A 22,495-nucleotide genomic window follows, 5' to 3' on the forward strand; every position below is an offset into this window, starting at 1 on the left:
CTTGGTCAAATATTTGCCTGCTTTTGCTCTCTTTGAAAACTACGTGTGTAAGCACATCATGCACAAGTTTTCCAAGGAAGCAAGCCAACAGTCTGAACAGCATTGTCTGGGTCTCCTTCAGTTTGATGAAAACAAAGACATGCTTCAAATTTGACACATATCAGCAAAATGTATGTCCCTCATTTTTATAAAGATCAGCGAGAAGAACGTATTCCAGAAGCACCTTTGCATCGAGTACAGTTTGGAGGTGATCAGCTGACTGCTGAAAGAATCAGGAATTGTCAAAAAGCCATCATTAATGGATCAAGCCCATTTGAGAGACTGGAAGGTGTCTTTACCCATGCAGAAGATTTCCATTGCATGGTGAATTTTGTGAATCTCATCTTTGCGAAGTTCTATGACTCTCGTAGCATGAAGGATATGGGAACTATGTATCAACTACGAAACCAACTTAGGGAAGGACACCACTAAACGCTATAGATCTTGCAATGCATTTTTGAATGATGTGCTTGATGGTTATATTGTAGCTTGTGCTGTGGTCCATTTTAACATGCGAGATGTGGAAGACATTGCTGCTCCCCCAGGCATGCCAAAGAGTTCAGAAGCTGCCTGGTTCCACGAGGAAGTGCTAAGGTTGGTTGATCACTATGTGCTGCAGTGGACAGAAGCTAGTCATGATAGAGGTAGATTCCTGGAATCCACTCAGACAGTAGAGCGAGGTAGTGCAGTGGCTGTATTTGCTGATGGTCATGTTGTTGATTTTGAGAACACAAGCATCCCAGTGAGTGTTCAGTGTAGCACTTCAGATCATCCAGCTTCAGAAGCCTGTTCTGTTGTTCAGTCATCAAATTCAACAACATTTCAACAAGTGCAGGATGATGACTACAGAAGTGGACTTTGGGCACTTTTGAGTAGATTGAGGTCATTGCAGCAACTGCAAGGTATTGAACACCAGGTACATGCTCAGCCAAGTGCTGTAACCCTTCCAGCCAGGGACATGTGGCAGTCACAGCAGCAGCAGCAACAACAACAACAGCAGCAGCAGCAACAACAACAACAGCAACAACAACAACAGCAACAACAACAACAACTAGAAAGAGTAACATCTTGGTTTTGTAGAGAACCTGGATGCAATGCAGTGTTTAGCTCCATCGATGCACGACAAGCACATGAACTCCAACTACACTTTGTCTCCATCTTTGAATCATCAGATTCAGTTGAGAGAGCTGCAGCAGCAGACGGTAATCAATCCTTTACTCTTGAGGACCATATATTTAATTACCACTCAAATTTTATGAAAATGGCCTTACTGGAAAGGAATTCCCAAGATGCTGTTGGAGAAATGGATGGTGAAAGACTGTATCGCTTATGGAAATTTAAAATGCTTCATTTTAAGGAGGCTGGCAGAACAAAGTATGGCTTAGAAGCATTTTATTTCGTAGCAGATCAGCTTTCACTGCTTAGCCCACACGAGGCCCATCGCCAACTGTGGAACAGAGGCTTCAACCTTCGAGGTGGTGCTGGTAACAACGTTCCGTTAGACTTGATGGTTGAACACAACAATAACACCATCAAAGAATTGATCTTCAACCAGGGTGCCAACGTATCCTTTGAATCTGCACAGCTGGTAAGCCAGGCCTCACAAGGCATAGAAGCTGTGCTGGATAATCTGGATGTTTCACTTGAAGTTGGCAAAGAATCTAGCAAACATGCCAGAGTGGACAAACAGAAGGATGTTTTTAGAATAGCTCAGGAGATTCTACACCAAAGATGGGTGTGTATTGTCCTGGACGTTTCTATAAATCATTTATGGGGATGGAGCGTGATGTCTTGCACAAACTGAAGCCATCATCACTGCTCTCTAGGATCAGAACTCAACATTGTTTCATGGTCTTTCTAATAGGATCACTGCTACATTTGATCATGTTGCCTTAGAGTTATATTTGCACATAATGTTTGGTAGTTGCTTCTTGTCTAGAAGGTGTAGTTGAAATACAAATCCATGTAGATGCAGTAGTTGTGATGTAGGGATTGGCAGTTGTATGTAACAAGGGAACAAGTATCAATAAGTTGCTTGGTAGAAGACTATATTGTCAGATTGACAGCAAAGGAATACAAAAGTTCTTTACTAAAATTTTTCCAAGAGTATAATTATTGCACCCACCGACTCCTCAACGCTGCAGGCACTCTTGTGGTAGAAGAATTGACTGAACCATGATGACTCATGCTGAAGCAACGTGGTTCCACAAGGTGGACACACAAATTTGCGAATATTATATATATTTATATCTACAGATGATATAGCTGAAACTGGAAGATACTAGAACAAACTGATTAATTCAACAACGGAATATCTATACTACTCATAAGTTAATACATAGTTAATTAAATCAATTATGTCTTTTGATTGACTGTCATTCAACTCTGGTACCAAATTCAAAATGTCCTCCCACTGACTAAAATTAGTCAGGTTGGACAAAATCTCATGGATGCAATCATCTGAAATGGGTCTAACATGAGTACATGATGAATATTGTGGCTGCTGTACTGATGATGTAAATATCTCTTCTTCCATTTCTTTATACTCAAGAAGGGCTGTCTGAATTAAGGCAATGTGAGGCAGTGAAACGGGTCTATGTGATCTATGATGAACACCATCCCTGACCTCCTGATGATGACTGTTCCAAAAGATATCCTGTATACCAGAACAATCTGATGGTTTTGCACAGCTACACGTTCTTGCACACACATCACAACATTGGTGTTGAGTTTCTGGTTGCACAGGGGGTGCACCAAAGGGTAACAACAGCAATTTCCGACGGCATGTGTCGGAATCAAACAAATATTGTCGCATTTCAAAATCAATGTGCTGCAGCTGCTGGCCATGATAATACAAAACGGCTCTGCTTTGTCCACCATCTCTGCCACACCGACCTATCTCCTGCATATAGCTTTCCAGAGTATTGGCTGGTCCCCAGTGAACAACTGTATGCAATCCTTTCACATCAATTCCTAAGCCTAGGGCATTTGTGGCAAATACCACTCTGCACTTGCCATCAACAGCTCTCAGAGATGTCAATATTGCCTCCTTGTTAGCTTCAGGGGTGCTGGAGTGATACATTTCCACAAGCCGATTCTCAACCAAAGTTTCACCCTCTGGAGAGAAAGCCCTCTTACCAAGAGTGTGTTTGAAGTGCAAATACAATGACGCACAGGCATTCTGAGTTCTGCAGTACACCAGTACTCTGGGGCAGGCCACTCCTAACGTCTGAATCATTCTTAGAAGCCAGTCGAAAGTTGTCTCAAAGTCGGGAGCTACTCTTTTGACTGAGAGATGGACGTTTGGCCTATCAGGACTCTTCACAATTTCGACAGCATTGCGGAGTCCTAATGCTAATGTGAGAGCTTTCCTTGTGGATGCAGAGGCAGTTGCAGTTAGCGCCAAGCACGGGACATCCAACAACGACCTCAGCTCGCCAACCAGGCCACACCATACGCGAAATGGTTCCTCTTCCTCACTAACGTTCTGACATGCAGTGCCCCTACAATAAATGAATTTCACATCACCAATTGCGACTACAAAACGCAGAGAAAGACAGGATTTTGCCTTACCACTGAACTCCTGTGTGAGCTTCGTCCATTACCACGGCCACGAACCGCTCTCTCAACTCTTTTGCTTGTAAGGCGCATCACCACTCGCGTGAGCCGACAAGCACTTCGGGGCTTACATAGACATAGGGGAATTTCCCTACCTTGATAGCAGCGTCTGACGAATCCGACTCACCAACAAAGGCAGCTGCAAACCCTTTGCGCTTTAAAATAGCGACCTGATCTCTCATCAGCGACTTCAATGGAGTCACCACAAGCACCACAGAATCCGCGGGATATTGCCGGAAGCCATTGGCTGCTAGTCGGGCACAAACGTGCGGGAGAAGATGAAAAATTAGCGACTTTCCAAAGCCCGTAGGAAAGCACGCGAAGACGTCCCGTCTACCGACTAGGAGGCGAAGAGATAGCATCTGCAGTGGCTTCAAATTCTGCACGCCGAAATCGAACAGAGTCAAAACGCTGGACACGGCAGTTGCAATGGCTTCATCGTCAGGCATTGCTCGGAAGTCATCCATCATAACTACCAGACAACAAGGACGGCCAGGCCACTCGTACGCTCACACACTAACACCTTAGCAAGCGTAATTGCGATCACTTACCTCACCTGCATACGCAATAGCGTCGTCCTGCTGCGTTGCTATTAGCATTCTCATCACCGATTGGCCACCTTCCTGAATGCGTGGGTTTTGATTGGCGCGGTTGCAATTGAGCGAACAAGAGCCCTCCTCTTCCGAATCGGCGAAGTCCCCAGACCGCTTTTTTCTCCCCGCCCTCTCACTCGCCCTTCCCGCCCCCTCACGTGCAAAAGCGGTCTGGCTCCGAGGCTACTGCTTACATAACCACTTATCTGTAAATCATATCGTAACCATAACGTTTTAATAGACTAATGGTGTTTGATATGCAAAAACCTTATCCTCCTGGGTGTGTCTTAGTTACATGCTATGTTTAGTGTCTACAAGAAATCCGGGCTCTTGCACTTTCAAATGATGCCAAGATCGTCGCTTACTGACGAAGGACACAGGAGTTATAGCGATGTTTTTAAATACACAGTGAAAGCGAACAGAGACTAGTTGTACGGTATCCGTAGGCGCCTCGCTTTCGTGAGCAACACGTCCAACAGACCGTTTACTTAAACGCCGAGTCCTAGCTATACAATACGTATTTGTTGAAACCCTAGCTGTCATGGAAGTAAACATGCAAACTTCCTAGTAGTTTAGATTACGTCTATAGGCCTGGTATAGGTAGTCGTCGTTTTGTGATCGTGATCAAGACAATTGAAATGTACAGTCTAGGTATGCACTCAGTTCCGTTGTAACGACAGTGGTATGGTATTTACTCACATAGAAATTGATATCAACAAACATTGACTATCAACAGTGTTAGATGCAGCACAGTGGAGTAAAGGATTGATAGTATGGGACGTGTGAATAGTTGGCTAGAGGTGGCATTCAACACCTGCAGGTGTTTCTTGGTTGTCAAGTACACACAATCCCTAGTTACAATACAAAAGGATGGGGCGACGAAAGTTCAGGAAGCGTTTTCTTCGCCATTTGGGTACTTGCACGAATCGTTCCTAGACTCATCTGTAGTCGGACACGGAAACGATTTTTTAAGGTAGGTCCTATCATGAAACGTGGTCGTGGGGAGAAGAAATTTGAGATTTGTGTGTACACATCTATATCTATAAAGGAAAATAGGCCCATGTGAGAAGCCATTTTGAATTTTTCTTTCGTAATTGCTCGCAAACTGCTATTCCTTTCCGGTCCTCCTTTAGCACATGACCTTCTCTACTTTCGTAAAGCAACTGGTGGTCTTCGCGGTAACCAGTACCCTGTACTTTGCTTTGTGTTGGTTTCGTTTTTAAATCGTGACGTCACAAAGAGTTTGTTCCCTATGCGCTCGCAAACCGCTGCACTTCCTCGCTTCTCCTTTAGCATGCGGACTTTTCTCAGTTTGGAATAGCAACTGGTGACGTTTTCGGTAGTCTGTGTCCTATACCTAGGCTTTGCTGGCGTTCATCTGTACTTCTTGATGTCATCCTATGCCTACTCATTGTTGCGTCACCTATTGTGACGTCACAAACGCTCTGCTGTTTTGGCTAAAACGCGACAAGAAGTTGTCATTACAACAAACCCGCCTGTACACTGTCAAAGTGCCTCCCAAAAAGCGCTCTCTGTCTGCTATTTCGTCAAAGGCAAAGCGACGAAAGTTATCACTGCGAAAGGAGAAAGATAACGAAGCTACTCGCCGGCTTGACTCACAGCGCCAGCGCAGTGCCCGTCGACGGATCGCGAAAGCTACAACTAAAACTTCTTCTCCAGTCAACGAAAGAGTTAACGATGAGCACCGCTGTCTTTCTCAACACGCGCCTAACACGTGCGTCAATAGTCACGTACTTCTAAAATATTCTTATGCTTTCTAACCAAATTGTTTCCTATTTAGAACTGTGTCTATGTAGGCAATGCATACCGTCATCAATGCTTATGGAAGTTCATAGTTATAGCAATACCACAAACGGTCCTTTGGCGTACAGGTTCTCCTCTATCTTGCATGCCGCCGTCATTTACTAAACGTTTCTATTAGATATCTTACACTAAAGTCTACTCCTAACAACATTGGCAAAATGAACATCAAGTGCAAACATTGCGAAGCACTGACATGGAAGAAGGAACCACCAGGCATCTGCTGCAGTGGCGGAAAAGATTTGTTACCCGCCATACCCAAACCGCCTACCCATTGGTCGATCTCCTTTTGGAACAATCGGTTGAAGCGCAGCATTTTCTCTCAAACACGCGAGCGTCTAACTCGGCTTTTCAGTTGACGTTCTTTGGATGCGATGAAATTAAAGCTCGCACCAGTTGGAATCCCTGTTTCAAAGTTCTATCATTCAAATCTATCATTCTATCGGAAGTCTTGCTCCTCCAAAAAATTCTGCTGCTAAATTTGCTCAAATTTACTTTGTCGGTGGTGTTATGGCCAACATGATCCACGAACCATGCGGACCGCTCAACAAAAAATCGCCTTGCATGGTTGACAACTACTGCTAGAAGCATTTTCCAAAGAATTTCTGCCGTGAAACTCAATGCTCCAATGACGGATATCCACTTTATCGTCGTCCATGGGTGTCTCCGCTTAGATAACCGAATTTTTTTATGCCCCAAGAGTCTAGACGCTGGAATTGTGCTAGTTAACTTAATTAATAAATTGGCCCGGGGGAAGAACGGGCTACATGACTTCTATATATATATGTAAATATTTATATATTTACAATTGTATAATTATAAATACATAAATATATATACCAAAAGCTCGATGGAGACCCATATAGGACCACGCCCATTTCTGTTGTGCTACCCGGATTAGAAGCCTCGCTACGCTCGGCAATTTATAGCACCTAGATTATTTTTTATTAAGCATTTAAGCGTATTACATACAAAGAAAGAAAAATTTCGTCATGACGCGGCGGTATGGTCTGGCTACACGAGACTAAACTCCTTGCGTTTTTTATGATATGAGTCAGAAAATGTCACAGAGACGTCTATGAACTTAACCATTTGATGAAATAGAGTCCAAACCCTACTATACATATTTAGTTGTACAGCATCTTTGCCATGATATCCACTGCAAACGATACGAGTTACAAAACTGTAAAATCCATTAATCAGTAAAGTTATGTTTCATAAAATTTTATGCAGCAATGTACTAGTAGCAAAGAATACATGTATGAAATCGATTGTTGCAAACTCACTTTTACAAAAACAAAAACTAAAAATCAGCTTTTTAATTAACATAATCACAATAACAATGACAACTACCAATGAAATCTATAACTGTCGCTTTAGTGTTGTAGAGTGGCAGTTCAATTTAATTCTTCATATGAATAGTCAGTTCACAAACAATAGAGTCGTCCTTAATATAGTGATGAGACTCTAAACGTTTGTGAGAGACCAACCTTGGCTCACCCCATCCAGATGCCTTCATTCCGATTCCAAGATTCAATGCATTCTTGTAGGGAGGTGAACACCAATGAACAACATTCACTCCTGCTAGTTGTTGATCAATAATTGCAAGACCAAACGAAAATGGAAAAGGCCAAACAAGCCTCTCATCAAACTCTCCACGACTTGGAAACAGATAAACACCAACATAGTTCTCAAAAGTCTTGGCATCAATAACATCAACTGGATAGACTTCAAGATACAGATGATACCCAGGGTATACATAGAATGGACTGCTCTCAATCGAATTTTCACCTGGTTTCTCTAATTTTGCTTGTATGACTTTCTCAGACCAGTTCTCTATTCTCCATTTGTGCACAAACTTGCTAGCAGTTAAAACAGGTGGAAGAAAATATTTCCTTCTGATCAATTCTTCACACAACTGTGATTCCACCTCTGACAGTCTACCTTCTGTGCCTGCCAATTTCTGTTCACTACTAGTAGTCTCCAACTTGTGTTCAGTTATCTCCAATTTCTGTTCAGTTTTCTCCCACTTCTGTTCAGTTTTCTTCAACTTCTGTTCAGTTTTCTCCAACTTCAGTTCAGTTTTCTCCAACTTCTGTTCAGTATTCTCCCACTTCTGTTCAGTTTTCTCCAACTTCTGTTCAGTTTTCTCCCACTTCTGTTCAGTTTTCTCCAACTTCTGTTCAGTATTCTCCAACTTCTGTTCAGTTTTCTCCAACTTCTGTTCAGTATTCTCCAACTTCTGTTCAGTTTTCTCCCACTTCTGTTCAGTTTTCTCCCACTTCTGTTCAGTTTTCTCCAACTTCTGTTCAGTTTTCTTCCACTTCTGTTCAGTTTTTTCCAACTTCTGTTCAGTTTTCTCCAACTTCTGTTTAGTATTCTCCAACTTTAATTTGGTTGTTCTTAGTTCCTTGGCAATCAGACTAAGATGGTTAGCTGTGTTACTTTCTATGTGCATTAACAGTTCATGACGTTTTCCTTCAAACTGACACCCATTATCACTAAAATCACAACTAAGAATACTGTTTGGACAATTTCCTTGCCTGCCAGTATGATCTTCCATCTGACCCCTTGCCAATGTTTGCCCACACGAGTAGATGCAGCCAACAGGATACAGGAGACATGTCAGGTGATGAGCTGCAAGATCCATCCATTCCATTGTGGCACTGCAATAATCACAACTAGTGACTCTCCTTTCACACAGTCTTTCCTTGTGATTTTTCATTTCCTTTCGCATCACCATTTCTCCGCATTTGTTTTCACACGTTTCTTCAACATATTCACATTCCTTCTCATGAGTCTCTCTGTTTCTCAACTCCCCAACCCATTCACAACCTTTCTCATGTCGATCACATTTGATCATCAAATTCAGTATCTCTCGTTTCAGCGCATTGTTGGAAAAAATCTCCGATTCCGTCAACCGCTCCCTACACGAAGGGCAAGAAGTGTAACACTCGACCCGTGCAGGTACCGCTCCTTCTAGCGGCAAGTCTGCAAAACAATTTGCACAAAAGTGATGGCCACAATCTGTGAGTTTCGGTTCTCGTAAAACTAGAAAGCAAATGGGGCACAAAAACCTATCAGCGACAGTTTCAACAAACACAGCATCGAAGCCTCTCTCCTCAGCCGCCATGTTGCACACAAGAACACGTGCTCATGAGGAAAACGTAAGTAGACAGATTGATGCACCACTTCCAGACTTAGTCCATACACCAGCTCGATCTCAATAATCATATACGACTACCGTACTGCAAACGTGCGGTATAACCAGCTGCAAGCAAGACAAACTAAGTGACTTACACAGACACACGGGCTTCAGAGTAACTCAAACTCCCGGATGTAGTGCGATGGCAAAGGCGTTCGAGATCAATCGCTACAAACACAGCGCCAAGCTTCTCCATCTCATCAACGAATTCCGAAAGGACGGCCGATTCTGCGACGTCACCCTCAAGGTCGGCACGATGGAAATCTCCACACACCGCGCCGTCCTCGCCGCCAGCAGTCCCTATTTCCGCGCCATGTTCACCACCAACATGGCAAAAGCGACGCAAGACGTCATCACGATGAAAGACATCGACCCCGACGTCCTAGACCGAATCGTGGAGTTCATATATACGGGACATCTGGACGTCACAGTCGACAACGTCCAAGACCTTCTCGCCGCAGCCTCACTCATACAACTAGAATCAGTACAAGAAATATGTTGCGAATTTTTAAAAGAACATTTAGAGCCGGCCAACTGCTTAGGCATAAGAAATTTCGCGGAGGCGAATGGCTGCACGCAATTGACTGAAGCGGTTGATGTGTTTGCGCGCGAGAGATTCGTTGATGTCTATTGTGGCGACGAGTTTCTCTCGCATCCGTGCGAGCACCTCATCTCGATCATATCGAGCGACGAACTGAACGTTACGAGCGAGAAAGAAGTCTATCTAGCCGTGATACGCTGGGTAGGGAAGATTTGTTGACTCTGATTGTTGGCTGAGTGATGTGGTTAGGTGATGTGATCTAATGTAGTTGTGGTATATACTGTAATGTGGTGTATTGTGGTGTACTGTACTGTGGTGTCCTGTAATGTGGTGTACTGTACTGTAGTGTCCTGTAATGTGGTGTACTGTACTGTAGTCTACTGTAATGGGGTGTATTGTAGTGTAGGACACTGTAACATAGTGTAATGTAATAAGTAGGCCGCTTAGTGGGCAGTTATTGTAGGATGATTAGGACCAAGTAGGGCAACTGCTACAAACACTATGTGACGATTAGTCAGAGGAGCCATTGAGGAGTCAGAGAGAAGCACATTATTTTTGTCCTCGGGTTGTTGCGCTTGGGTTGGCTTCATTCCCCCTGTTTCCTGTTGAGGTTATTTCTATCTCATCCTCTGTTGTTGTTACTGTGCATTGTGGTTGTGCAATGTTGTTGGATGTGATTGGTTGTTATTGGTCGCTATTGCGACTTGGGCACCCTTCCTGCCAAATAGCCCCATGTGTATGTTTTTGCCTGATTGGAAGTCCAAGCTGGAATAAGAGCGTGTGGAAGGAGGTTAGCAGGTGTGGGAAGGTGGTTTGGTGTGCTATTACGGAAACACTTAGTTCTTGTTGACAAGCTCAAAGCCTAAGAGCATTTCCATAAAAACCCTTTTGGCTGTTGATACTTAAAAATATGAAGGAAATAGAACCAGGATGTGTGCTCACAGACTAAAGGGCCAAACTTGACATGTCAAGCAGCCTGAATTTAGTATACCACATTATGTTATATCACAAAAATTAATGGCTCCCAATATTTGTGAGAAGTTGGTGCTGAAATGTGTGAAACAATTATGGTGTGTGTGGTAGTAACTTGTCACTATGATTGTGTTACTGTTGTGAGTCTGAGTAACTTACTTGTGGCTACAGTCAGACCTCATTATTCCAACCACATTTGTCCCACTGGTTTCTGGCCTGACTAACGCAACTGTTGGATTAGTGGTAACAAATACTAAGTGACCATGTAAATTGGTTTTAGGTGTACCACTTGGTCAGTGAGTGTGTTCGAATAATGAGCTCTGACTGTATTCAGCTGCGTAAGTAGATCTATTCTAATAATAAATAATAATAGAATAGTGTTTATTCTCTGACTGACACTCACTACATCAAGTGTAAGTTATAGAGATCCATTAGTTGTAAATTTCTGTTGAGTAGTGCTTAGTCAGGTATAAAATCTTAGTTTTCTATAATTTATTGCCTTGGGCACACACACACACACACACACACACACACGCACACACACACACACACACCACACACACACACACACACACACACCACACACAGTGACACAGACACACCACACACACCACACACACACACCACACACACATCACAGACACACCACACACACCACACACACACACCACACACACACACACCACACACACACAGTGACACACACACACACACACACACACACACACACACACACACACACACACACACACACACACACACACACACACACACACACACACACACACACAGTGACACACCACACACACACACACACACACACACACACACACACACACACACACACACACACACACGTCTGACTGACAGACTAACACTATTGAAAACCACTGCATCAAAAACGATGACAAACACAAGATAAAACATTCAGTCACATTCTAGTAATCTTTAGAACAACTTAGTCCACAATTGGCACAAACAATCCAATGCATGACGATCAACACTAGATTAGACTCAAAATCTGATGTAGAGATGCAAGATCCACCCACAACTATTTCCACCTAAAATTTAAAAAATATAATTATCTATACATTTATGGTACATTTCTGTATTAAAATTTAGATTAATTATGTTATAATATAATTAATTAATTATATTAATATTAATAATCATATTTGTAAATTTTTTAGTGTGTATCTAGCTACTGTATATATAACACATGGTCTCATCCTTTGGTGTGTCTTTCCTAATTTTTTCTTGATTTTAGGTAAAACACGATCCCAAGCATTGTGCGGCCAACCTCCCCGAATTGCGTGGTCACATTCGCCTTCCCCTCTTGCCGACCGATTTCCTCATGAAACACGTCGATTGCGAGGAGCTCATAGGAAGCAAGATGGAATGTTGAGACATCGTAGATGAAGGTAAACGATATCATCTCGTGAAAGGTTTGCACCACTTGAAAGATCTCCCACCACAGGTGTATCCAGGAAATCGTGCGTCAGGAAATTGTTTGCAGTCGGCGGGAAGGAATCGTCGGAAAGCATCACTCGTAGTGTAGAGTGTTACAGTAACAGATCGAATAGTTGGAGTCGTGAGCCGGACATGATTGTTGGTCGTCAGCAGCTCGGTGTTGGCGTATTGAAGGAACGGTTGTATGCTGTTGGAGGGTTGGATGGATCGATGAGGTTGAGTAGTGTGGAGTGTTACGATCCTGGGAATTCTAGTTGGGCATTCGTTGCGCCTATGAACACGAGTCGGTCGGGTGTTGGAGTTGGTGTGTTGGGAGGAGCCATGTATACGTCTGGTGGGTTTGTTGTGTTGAGTTGGTGACTTGTGTTGTGATCAATTGTACACGTATGTCTGTCTGTCTGTCTGTCTGTCTGTTAGTTTATCTGTAGTCCAATCGTCTATCTATGTGTTTGTCTGTTTGTGTTTGTCTGTTTGTGTTTGTCAAAGCCTGTCTGTCTAACTGCTTGTGTGTGTGTGTGTGTGTGTGTGTGTGTGTGTGTGTGTGCGTGCGTGCGTGCGTGCCTGCCTGCCTGCCTGTCTGCCTGCCTGCTTGTCTAACTGCTTGTCTAACTGCTTGTTTGCTTGTCTGTCTGTCTCTCTGTCTCTGCTTGTTTGCTTGTTTGTATGCCTATCTGTCTAACTGCTTGTCTGTCAGTCTGTCTGTTTGTCTGTCTGCCTGTCTGTCTGTCTGTCTGTCTGTCTCACTACATATATTTTCCATTTAAATCAAACATTTACATCATGACTCATTGAGCAACCTAACACTAACACAACAAGACCATTATGGTTCTGAATCATACAAAATTACACTGAGCAAACTAAATTTCTTTGTAGTTTGATTGTTTGGTGTGTAGATCAATGAAAACTACATTGATTGTCTCTGCCTCTTCTGTTGACCCAGACGCTTTTTTCTCATCACCGGACACGCTTCTTACCCCACTATCTCCTGTTTCGACTCTTTCAACGACGACTCGCTCGTTTGTTCTCTTGAAATCGTGTTGGCAATTTGAGAATGCCATCCCTGCTCCTAGTCCGGATCCTGTGGCCAAGGCTAGAGGCCACGAACGTCTGCTGAAGACGAGCAATGAGAAGAGAGCTCCCACGCCAAATCCAGCGCCGGATTTAATCAGTAGGTCGCTCAAACAGCGATTCCACTTTCTACCGATCTCTTCCTACCTTGCCTGAGCGTTCGACATTTAGACGTGTCCCAGATGTAGCCTCGAGTGCACCGTGTGCGCGTCAATCTCTTTCTGACCTATAGCTATTGTTACGTATCCGTTTACAAAATTTGTCACATAATAAGCGTTCTAAATCTATTATAGCACCTAGATTATTTATTAAGCATTAAGCGTATTACATACTGTTACGGGTCGTTTGAAAGAAGGCTAGAGTCGGTACACACGCACAACGGAAGACACGCAACAGACAAAAGATATAGGCGTTTAACTCGCACCACTAACTTTAACACAACTGTACAACAACTACTTCTAATATACTAGAGTAGTCAGTAGAATATATACGTGAGCACCGCCGGCATTCAGTCATTTCGCTTCAATCAATGTAAGTACCTCCCCTTTTTCCCAAACGTTATGAAAATTTGAGTAACCCAAGAATAGTCGCTTGTTGACACGTGACACCACTCCCCTCCAAGTTGAAACTTCGGGACTTCAACTTTCACTCCTAGTCACCGTCGTCAAGCGAACGACTGAGAAAGTCGTCGGCATTATTATCTCGTTCCTTGATGGTCTCGATCCGCATTCTAAATCCTTGAAGGTATAAAGCCCAGCGCATTACGCGAAGGTTGATAAACTTAGCCTTGCTTAGATACTGTAAAGGTTGATGGTCTGTCTGGATAGTGAACTCGCGACCATACAAGTAGCGTAGGCATTTTTTCACTGCCCAAACTGTATCAGGATGCCGATGGGTGATGTACACTGCACACTGGTAGTCCGCTACTGGCTGTGCCCGCGTAATGTAGTATTAATATCAACCCCTTTATATCTCCCTTGATTAAAACAAAAAATAAAAACTATCCTGTTTATGGCTTGGCAATCTCCTTCCATCAATCACCGGCAACTCTTATCTAGGAGTCATTAACTACAACCTGTTATCTATCTAGATGGTGTAATCGTCCATATACTTGGGGGGCCTCACCATTCGACCGCTCCGCGTGGTATGACACGACGACTGGCGGGCTGATTGTTTCCTTGTAGCTGTGGATTCTGCATTGCGTTGCTCTGAGACTTGAGTCTGGAGAGGGTGTTTTTCCGTAGTGACTTCGTGGGATCGCCTCAGATGTCGACGATTGCGAACGTATGTTCCACCTGTATCTCCATCCGCTTTGACCTGATACGATCTTATTTATGCCCACCTTTTGGACGGTGCCTTTCTGCCATGTGGACGGTGAGAGGCGTGGTTGGATACGGACAATGTCTCCAGGCTGCAGAGGAAGGTCTGTGGCGCCCTGGTTGTAATAACGGGCTTGCTGAGCTTTGTGGTGTGCTCGCTGGGCCGATTCGTCCGAACATTCACGGGGGACAAGTAGAGATTCCGACATAGGCAACAGAGTTTTAGTGCACCAGTTCATGAGACGTGCCGGACTGGTCGCGAACCCTTGGCTGGGAGTATTTCGGAACTCGAGGAAAGCAAGCCACGGATCGCCCCATGACTGCCCGGCTTTCGCCATCAGACGCTTAGTAGTTTTTACTGCATTCTCCACCTTTCCGTTCGATTGTGGGTAGCCCGGGCTCGAAGAAACATGATCAAAACCCCAGTTCTGGCTGAAACGACTAAACTCTCCTGAAACAAACTGGGGCCCATTGTCCGACATTACTGTATCCGGTATGCCATGCCGTGCAAAAATGCGGTTTCAGTTTCTGGATGATGCTTTGAGAAGTGAGGCTGTCCAACCTGTCTACTTCCCAAAAATTGCTCATGTAGTCAACCGTGACCATATAGTCATACCTGTCAACGACGAAGAGATCGACGGCTACTTTCGCCCATGGTCGAGATGGAACGGTATGCGGGATGAGAGTCAGTTTCGGCTGAGCTGGATCTACTTCACGACATGTAGCACATCGCTGAATGAACGTCTTTACTTGGTCATTCATCCCGGGCCAGTCGAACAGCTCGCGTGCTCGTCGTAGGCTACCATTAATGCCGATGTGAGAAGAATGAAGGGCGGTCATAATTTTCTGACGAATCGCACCAGGGACTATAATTCGCTCTCCGCGAAATAGTACGCCGTTTTGTACTCCGATCCCGTCGCGCCAAGGAAAATAAGGTGCCACTGTCCGCGGTACCTGCGTCTTGCTTTGTGGCCATCCTCGCATAACGAGCTGCTTGACGTCTTGCAGACATTCATCTTGTTCTGTAGCCACCTGAATTTCTCCTTGTCTGGCTTCGGAGATTGGTAGATGCTGGGAGAGGTTTACAAATTCAAGCTTCCGCTCGAAAACTGACTGCAACCGATTGATGGATTCACACCCGTTTGTGGAGGGGGAAATGATTGCTTTGACCCTGTAAATATGCTCGCGACAACGTATCTGCTAAGAACATCTCTTTACCCCGCTTGTACGTAACCGTTATGTCATAACCATGTAACTGTACCAGCATCCTTTGAAGACGCTTCGGCGCAGAATGGATCGGCTTTGTACAATCACTTCCAAGGGTTTGTGGTCACTCTCAATCGTCACACGGCGGCCATACGCGTAGTGGTGGAATTTTGTGACTCCGAATACGATGGCCAGCAGTTCTTTCTCTATTTGCGCATAGCGTGTTTCGGTGTCTGTTAGCACGCGCGAAGCATAGGCAACCGGTTGTCCTTGTTGCATAAGAGAAGCACCCAGACCCTTCTCTGACGCGTCGCACTGGAGGGTGACATCCATCTGTGGGTCAAAGTACCTAAGCACGGGTGCTGTGGTTATGGTCGCTTTAATCTGCTGTATAGCGTGATCATGATGGGATGTCCAACAAAATTCCACATCCTTCTTGGTCAATTGTCGAAGCTCGTCGCAGACGCTAGACAGATTGGGTAAAAAAACGCGCTAAATAATTGACCATGTCAATTAAACGCTGCACTCCAGCCACATCAGTGGGGTTCTTCATTTTCAGTATAGCTTTCAATTTGTCCGGATCAGCCTTTAACCCGTTGAGAGTAAGGATATGACCCATGTATTTGACCTCAGCAAGTCGTAACTTGATTTTGTTTCGATTGAGCCTGATGCCGCGCACTCGACATCGATCCAAAAAACTGGCCAATTTCTTGTCATGATCCTGGCACGCTGTCTCGTGGGTATCGCCTTCACCCACTATCAGCACGTCATCCGCAATCGTGTATACTCCTGGTAGGTCATCGAATGGCTGATTGGAGGCGGCGTTGGAAACGTTCCGGCGCTGGGCTGATGCCGAAGGGCATTCTTTTCCATCGGAACGTACCAAATGGCGTTCCAAAGGTTGTGAGAAGACTTGACTCATGATCTAATGCGATATGCCAAAACCCATTCTGTAAGTCACATATGGTATACACCTTAGCCTTGGAGAGCTGGGGTATCAGATCCTCTATCGTTGGCATAGGATAATGGCTACGTTTGAGTGCCCTGTTGAGGGGCTTAGGATACAGGCAGATGCGCAGGGTGCCGTTGGGCTTGCGCACCACGACTAGACTGGATATCCAGTCTGTAGGTCCCTCAACCGGCTCTAGCACTCCCAAACTCGCCAGGCCCTTCAGTTTCGCTTCCAAATGTTGCCTAAGTGCAATGGGAACCTTTCGCGTGGGTATTTGCACCGGAGTTACTGATTCCTCAATGTTGTAATGAAGTGGTTTCCCCAGACATCCCAAAGAGCCATCAAACACGTCTTTATACGTCTGTAGGAGATCAGGTACTTGAACCGGCTTTTCACTAACGTTCTGACCAGTCATGTGAGTATTTGTACTGTCAACGTTGTCCTGACACCGAGCTTGAAGGGTTGCCGCCATAATGTTCTCGTGCTGTATCCTCACCAGATCTATCTGTTGTATCGACCTAGCTCCCAAAAGTGATGTGGAGGCATCGTCCACAACAACAAAGTTGGCTTTGTATTTTCTACCTGTTTTTGGGTTGTTCATATTGACCAAACACTTGCCCAATGGTCTTAGTTGACTCCGGTTGTAGAGGCACAGCATTTGGTTTGTCTTCTCAAGGACCACTGTGGGTACCAAATCTTGTCGTCGAATAACATTGCATGATGCCCCCAAATCCAGTTGGAACCGCACTCGTTGGCCTTCCACTTCTATGTATGCAAACAGCTGTCTTGGGAAAACTGAGTTCTGCACTGCATTAATCTCTTCCGTTAGTGTTAGGGTCATCAGGTGTTCTGATTCCCCATCACTCTCCTGCTCAGTCCAGTTGACTGTGGTCCTTTCCGTGCTTCGACACACCCCAGCATAGTGATTCTTCTTTCCACATGCTGTGCATTCGTGGCCATAAGCTGGGCATTTTCCTTTCACACGTTGTTGCCCACAGTATCCACATGTTTTCTTGCTTGCCTTTGGATTTGCTTGTGGCATTGATGTGCGCCTGATTGACTGGCGCACTGCGTGTACCTCTTCATGACCACCCATAACCTTCGATTGCTGTGCAGATCGCTCTGCTGCTCGACATATATCAATACAGACGCTCAGGTCCTTTCGTTCCAGCAGACTTGCGTAAGGACTCCTTTGTGATTCCACAGACAATTTGGTCCCGGATCGTATCCTCTGACGTTGCCTGGAAATTGCAGGACTTGACAAGAGTGCGAAGGGCTAGTAAGTACTGCTCAAAAGTCTCTCCTTGTCCTTGCGTCCTGGTTCTGAAACAAACCGCTCATACGTAACGTTCATTGTGCCAATGAAATGTTGCTCCATTTTTGACAAGGCCGCGGCCAGGGTACGTCTGTCTGCCTCGTTATTGAAACTTAATGCGTTATACACCTCCACACCAGCCTCCCCCAGGCACATGATAAACGTCGCTAGTTGGTATTCGTCAGATTGTTCGTATATCCGGGACACCGTGGCATAAGCATCCCACATTTGGCGCCAAGTACGCCAGTTGCGCGCTCCGTCGCCCTCGACGCATAAAGGCCTGGGCGTTGCCAACGCTCCTTGCGTCAGTACCGTGCTTACCTGATTTGGCACTGTTCGGAATGCGGCATCTCTGTCATACTCCTCGTCACGCTTGGGTTGCTTCTCACGCCCTTTGACGTTTCCTTCAGCCATGGGAACGACCCACTCCTGTCACCATGTATCAGGATGCGGATGGTTGATGTACACTGCACACTGCACACTGTGGTAGTCCGCTACTGGCTGTGCCCGCGTAACATAGTATTAATATCAACCCCCTTACATGTGTGTGTGTGTGTGTGTGTGTGTGTGTGTGTGTGTGTGTGTGTCAGAGTGTGTGTGGGTGTGTGTCAGGGTGTGTGTGTGTGTGTGTGTGTGTGTGTGTGTGTGTGTGTGTCAGGGTTGCAGGTTCAAGTCACAGTGATGGCAAGATATTGCATAATTTTCTTAAGCAAGAAACTTACTCACAATTGCTTCTCTTGACTCAAGAGTATATATGAGTACCTGGTCATTGACGGGGGTGGGCATGACCACTGGCTTGGCAGTAACATCATGCAGCAGACGTGTATTTGTGGGCCTTGGTGTCCAGTCCCAAAGCTGCGCCATTGTTAATGTCCCTGGATGACTCTGGCCAAGCTCCACGTGGATTGTAGCGTTGGCCCTAAGCCTCCACGTAGCGCGTGGAGGCCCTGTCTTTAGAGGCAGGGGGAGTTATCTTCGCAACTGACCTTAAGGTTGACGTCATTCACGAATGACGTGGAGGGCTTGACATTTGTCCGTGTGTGTGTGTGTGTGTGTGTGTGTGTGTGTGTGTGTGTGTGTGTGTGTGTGTGTGTGTGTGTGTGCGCGCGCGCGCGCGGGTGCCTGTCTAACTGCTTGTTTGCTTGTCTGTATGTCTATCTGTCTAACTGCTTGTCCGTCTGTCTGTTTGTCTGTCTCAATACACATATTTTTCATTTAAATCAAACATTTACATCATGACCCATTGAGCAACCTAACACTAACACAACAAGGCCATTATGGTTCTGAAGCATACAAAATTACACTGAGCAAACTACATTTCTTTGTGGTTTGATTGTTTGGTGTGTAGATCAATGAAAACTACATTGATTGCTTTCTGCCTCTTCTGTTGACCCAGACGCATTTCTCTCATCACCAGACACGCCTCTTACCCCACTATCTCCTGTTTCGACTCTTTCAACGACGACTCGCTCGTTTGTTTTCTTGAAATCGTGTTGGCAATTTGAGAATGCCACCCCTGCTCCTGGTCCTGTGGGAAAGCAACCTCGGCTTCCCAGACCCCTGTAGCGCCGATTCAAAATCGTTCTCGGTGCTACACTGGTCTGAGAGGCCGAGGCTAGTGGCAACGGCTACAAACGACGTCTGCTAAAAACGAGCAGTGAGAAGAGAGCTCTCACGCCAAATCCAGGGCCGGATTTAATCAGTAAGTCGTTCAATCAGCGATCCCACCTTCTACCTATTTCTTCTTCCGACCTTGCCTGAGCGTTCGACATTTAGACGTGTCCCGGATGTGGTCTCCAGTGCGCCGTGCGCGCGTCAATCTCTTCCAGACCATTTTCGCTATTGCTACATTTCGTTTACAAAATCTGTCACATAAGAAGCGTTCTAAATATGTTATAGCAACTAGATTATTTATTGAGCATTTAAGCGTATTATATACAAAAAAAAGAAAAATACGTCATGACGCGGCGGTAGGGTCTGGCTACGCGAGACTAAATTGCTTGCATTTTTATGATAGGAGTCAGAAAATGTCAGAGACGTCTATAAACATAACCATTTGATGAAATAGAGCACGAGCCCTATTATACATATTTATTTAGTTGTACAACATCTTTGCCATACCCACTGCAAACAGGTGTACGAGTTACAAAACTGTAAAATCCATTAATCAATAAAATTATGTTTCATAGAATTTCAGGCAGCAATGTACTAGTAGCAAAGAATACATGTATGAATTCGATTGTTGCAACCTTACTTTTACAAAAACAAAACTAAAAAAATCAGCTTTTTAATTAACATAATCACAACAACAATGACAACTACCAATGAAATCTATAACTGTCACTCTAGCATTGTAGAGTGGCAGGCAGTTCAAGCTAATTCTTCATATGAATAGTCAGTTTACAAATAATAGAGTCGTCCTTAATGTAGTGACGAGACTCTAAACGTTTGTGAGAGACAAACCTTGCCTTACCCAATCTCCTGGTTCCCATTTTAGGATTCAATGCATCCTCGTAGGGAGGTGAAAACAAAATAGCAACATTATCTCCTGCTAGTTGTTGATCAATAATTGCAAGATCAAATGATAATGGAAAAGGCCAAACAAGCCTCTTATCAAAGTCTCCACGACTTGGAAACAGATAAACACCAACATAGTTCTCAGAAGTATCGTCATCAATAGCCTCAACTGGAAAGACTCCAAGATACAGATGATACCCAGGGTATACGTAGAATGAACTGCTCATAATCCTATTTTCACCTGGTTTTTCTAATTTTGCTTGTATGACTTTCTCAGACCAGTTCTCTATTCTCCATTTGTGCACAAACTTGCTAGAAGTTAAAACAGGTGGAAGAGAATATTTCCTTCTGATCAATTCTTCACACAACTGTGATTCCACCTCTGACAGTCTACTTTCTGTGCCTGCCAATTTCTGTTCAGTACTAGTAGTCTCCAACTTCTGTTCAGTTTTCTCCAACTTCTGTTCAGTATTCTCCAACTTCTGTTCAGTTTTCTCCAACTTCTGTTCAGTTTTCTCCAACTTCTGTTCAGTTTTCTCCAAGTTCTGTTCAATTTTCTCCAACTTCTGTTCAGTATTCTCCAACTTCTGTTCACTTTTCTCCAACTTCTGTTTAGTATTCTCCAACTCTAATTTGGTTGTTCTTAGTTCCTTGGCAATCAGACTAAGATGGTTAGCTGTGTTACTTTCAATGTGCACTAACAGTTCATGACGTTTTCCTTCAAACTGACACCCATTATCACTAAAATCACAACTAAGAATACTGTTTGGACAATTTCCTTGCCTGCCAGTATGATCTTTCATCTGACCCCTTGCCAATGTTTGCCCACACAAATAGATGCAGAAAACAGGATGCAGAAGACATATCAGATAATGAGCTGTAAGATCCCTCCATTCCATTGTGACACTGCAATAATCACAACTAGTGACTCTCCTTCCACACAGTATTTCCTTGTGATTTTTCATTTCCTTTCGTATCACCATTTCTCCGCACTTGTTTTCACACGTTTCTTCAACATATTCACATTCGTTCTCATGAGTCTCTCTGTATCTCAACTCCCCAACCCATTTACAACCTTTCTCATGTTGATCACATTTGATCTTCAAATCCAGTATCTCTCGCTTCAGCGCATTGTTGGAAAAAATGTTAGATTCCGTCAGCCACGCCCTACACGAAGGGCAAGAAGTGTAGAACTCGACCCGTGCAGGTACCGCTGATTCTAGTTCTAGCGGCAAGTCTGCAAAACAATTTGCACAAAAGTGATGGCCACAATCTGTGAGTTTCGGTTCTCGTAAAACTAGAAAACAAATGGGGCACAAAAACCTATCAGCGACAGTTTCAACGAACACAGCATCGAAGCCGCTCTCCTCAGCCGCCATGTTGCGCACAAGAACACGTGCTCATGAGTAAAACGTAAGTAGACGTTGCTTGAAGCAGTTTAGGGTACATGTGTACGAACAAGGCGACAAGAATTTTTGACACGTTTCGTGGTTGAAAAACCTGAGCCTACAGTTAGGCAAAAAATCGCGCTCTTGAATCGCACGAGCAAACGCAAGAAGTGCGCGTAATTAATTAATTAGAAGTGACGTTGAACGTCATCGCAATCGCAGACGCGCTAGCTAGACCTCTTCTTGCCGTAGTTGGAACACCAACGCCTTCAAGCATTTGAATTACGGCAAAAGCAAATTAATTCGACTCGCTCCCATCACAAAATGTCGACTTTGCAGCGCTCGGAATGTGACGTTTGTTACGAGCCTAGAGGTGTAGCCTACGATAAAAATTTTGCAGTTGTCTAGTGCTACCGTATTATATTTAAGACCAAACTCCCGCAAATCGAAGACCTCGTACTGTGTACAAGC

General features: G+C 44.4%; 6 protein-coding genes across 6 annotated transcripts; 1 reads left to right on the plus strand and 5 right to left on the minus strand.

Annotated features, from left to right (window-relative positions):
- Positions 1-2,359: 2,359 nt before the first annotated feature.
- On the minus strand, positions 2,360-3,641 carry LOC134184109 (uncharacterized). Its single transcript, XM_062651726.1, has 2 exons — positions 3,613-3,641; positions 2,360-3,542 (listed from the first exon to the last, which is right to left on the minus strand). Exons 1-2 carry the CDS (start codon positions 3,639-3,641, stop codon positions 2,360-2,362), a joined length of 1,212 nt encoding a protein of 403 aa, XP_062507710.1.
- Positions 3,642-3,689: 48 nt separating this feature from the next.
- LOC134184110 (ATP-dependent DNA helicase Q1-like) lies at positions 3,690-4,124 on the minus strand. Its single transcript, XM_062651727.1, has one exon. The coding sequence runs from the start codon at positions 4,122-4,124 to the stop codon at positions 3,690-3,692; it is 435 nt and encodes a 144-aa protein (XP_062507711.1).
- Positions 4,125-7,182: 3,058 nt separating this feature from the next.
- Positions 7,183-9,320, minus strand: LOC134184362 (TNF receptor-associated factor 3-like). The gene has a single exon (XM_062652038.1). The coding sequence runs from the start codon at positions 9,202-9,204 to the stop codon at positions 7,474-7,476; it is 1,731 nt and encodes a 576-aa protein (XP_062508022.1). The 5' UTR covers positions 9,205-9,320; the 3' UTR covers positions 7,183-7,473.
- Positions 9,321-9,404: 84 nt separating this feature from the next.
- Positions 9,405-13,642, plus strand: LOC134184111 (kelch-like protein 2). Its single transcript, XM_062651728.1, has 4 exons — positions 9,405-10,018; positions 12,057-12,189; positions 12,267-12,593; positions 13,153-13,642. Exons 1-4 carry the CDS (start codon positions 9,419-9,421, stop codon positions 13,158-13,160), a joined length of 1,068 nt encoding a protein of 355 aa, XP_062507712.1. The 5' UTR covers positions 9,405-9,418; the 3' UTR covers positions 13,161-13,642.
- Positions 13,643-15,087: 1,445 nt separating this feature from the next.
- Positions 15,088-17,900, minus strand: LOC134184112 (uncharacterized protein K02A2.6-like). The gene is made up of 4 exons (XM_062651729.1): positions 16,827-17,900; positions 16,358-16,777; positions 15,908-16,185; positions 15,088-15,817 (listed from the first exon to the last, which is right to left on the minus strand). Exons 1-4 carry the CDS (start codon positions 17,898-17,900, stop codon positions 15,088-15,090), a joined length of 2,502 nt encoding a protein of 833 aa, XP_062507713.1.
- A 2,594-nt stretch (positions 17,901-20,494) lies between these two features.
- LOC134184113 (TNF receptor-associated factor 3-like) lies at positions 20,495-22,015 on the minus strand. The gene has a single exon (XM_062651730.1). The coding sequence runs from the start codon at positions 22,013-22,015 to the stop codon at positions 20,495-20,497; it is 1,521 nt and encodes a 506-aa protein (XP_062507714.1).
- Between the last annotated feature and the right edge of the window lie 480 nt (positions 22,016-22,495).

Source organism: Corticium candelabrum, chromosome 9 (genome assembly GCF_963422355.1).
Source record: "Corticium candelabrum chromosome 9, ooCorCand1.1, whole genome shotgun sequence".
Classification (NCBI taxonomy): Eukaryota; Metazoa; Porifera; class Homoscleromorpha; order Homosclerophorida; family Plakinidae; genus Corticium; species Corticium candelabrum.

Excerpts from the sequence above, each read along its gene's own strand:
- LOC134184109 (XM_062651726.1), bottom strand. The coding sequence starts at position 3,641 with ATGGACGAAGCTCACACAGGAGTTCAGTG. Across the intron at positions 3,543-3,612 it reads GCTCACACAGGAGTTCAGTG|GGGCACTGCATGTCAGAACG; the intron begins GTAAGGCAAAAT and ends CATTTATTGTAG.
- LOC134184110 (XM_062651727.1), bottom strand. The coding sequence starts at position 4,124 with ATGGATGACTTCCGAGCAATGCCTGACGATGAAGCCATTGCAACTGCC.
- LOC134184362 (XM_062652038.1), bottom strand. The coding sequence starts at position 9,204 with ATGGCGGCTGAGGAGAGAGGCTTCGATGCTGTGTTTGTTGAAACTGTC.
- LOC134184111 (XM_062651728.1), top strand. The coding sequence starts at position 9,419 with ATGGCAAAGGCGTTCGAGATCAATCGCTACAAACACAGCGCCAAGCTT. Across the intron at positions 10,019-12,056 it reads ATCTAGCCGTGATACGCTGG|GTAAAACACGATCCCAAGCA; the intron begins GTAGGGAAGATT and ends TCTTGATTTTAG. Across the intron at positions 12,190-12,266 it reads CATAGGAAGCAAGATGGAAT|GTGTATCCAGGAAATCGTGC; the intron begins GTTGAGACATCG and ends CTCCCACCACAG.
- LOC134184112 (XM_062651729.1), bottom strand. The coding sequence starts at position 17,900 with ATGGGTGGTCATGAAGAGGTACACGCAGTGCGCCAGTCAATCAGGCGC. Across the intron at positions 16,778-16,826 it reads CCCAGCTCTCCAAGGCTAAG|ATCATGAGTCAAGTCTTCTC; the intron begins GTGTATACCATA and ends ATATCGCATTAG. Across the intron at positions 16,186-16,357 it reads TGCAGCGTTTAATTGACATG|ATGGATGTCACCCTCCAGTG; the intron begins GTCAATTATTTA and ends TTTGACCCACAG.
- LOC134184113 (XM_062651730.1), bottom strand. The coding sequence starts at position 22,015 with ATGGCGGCTGAGGAGAGCGGCTTCGATGCTGTGTTCGTTGAAACTGTC.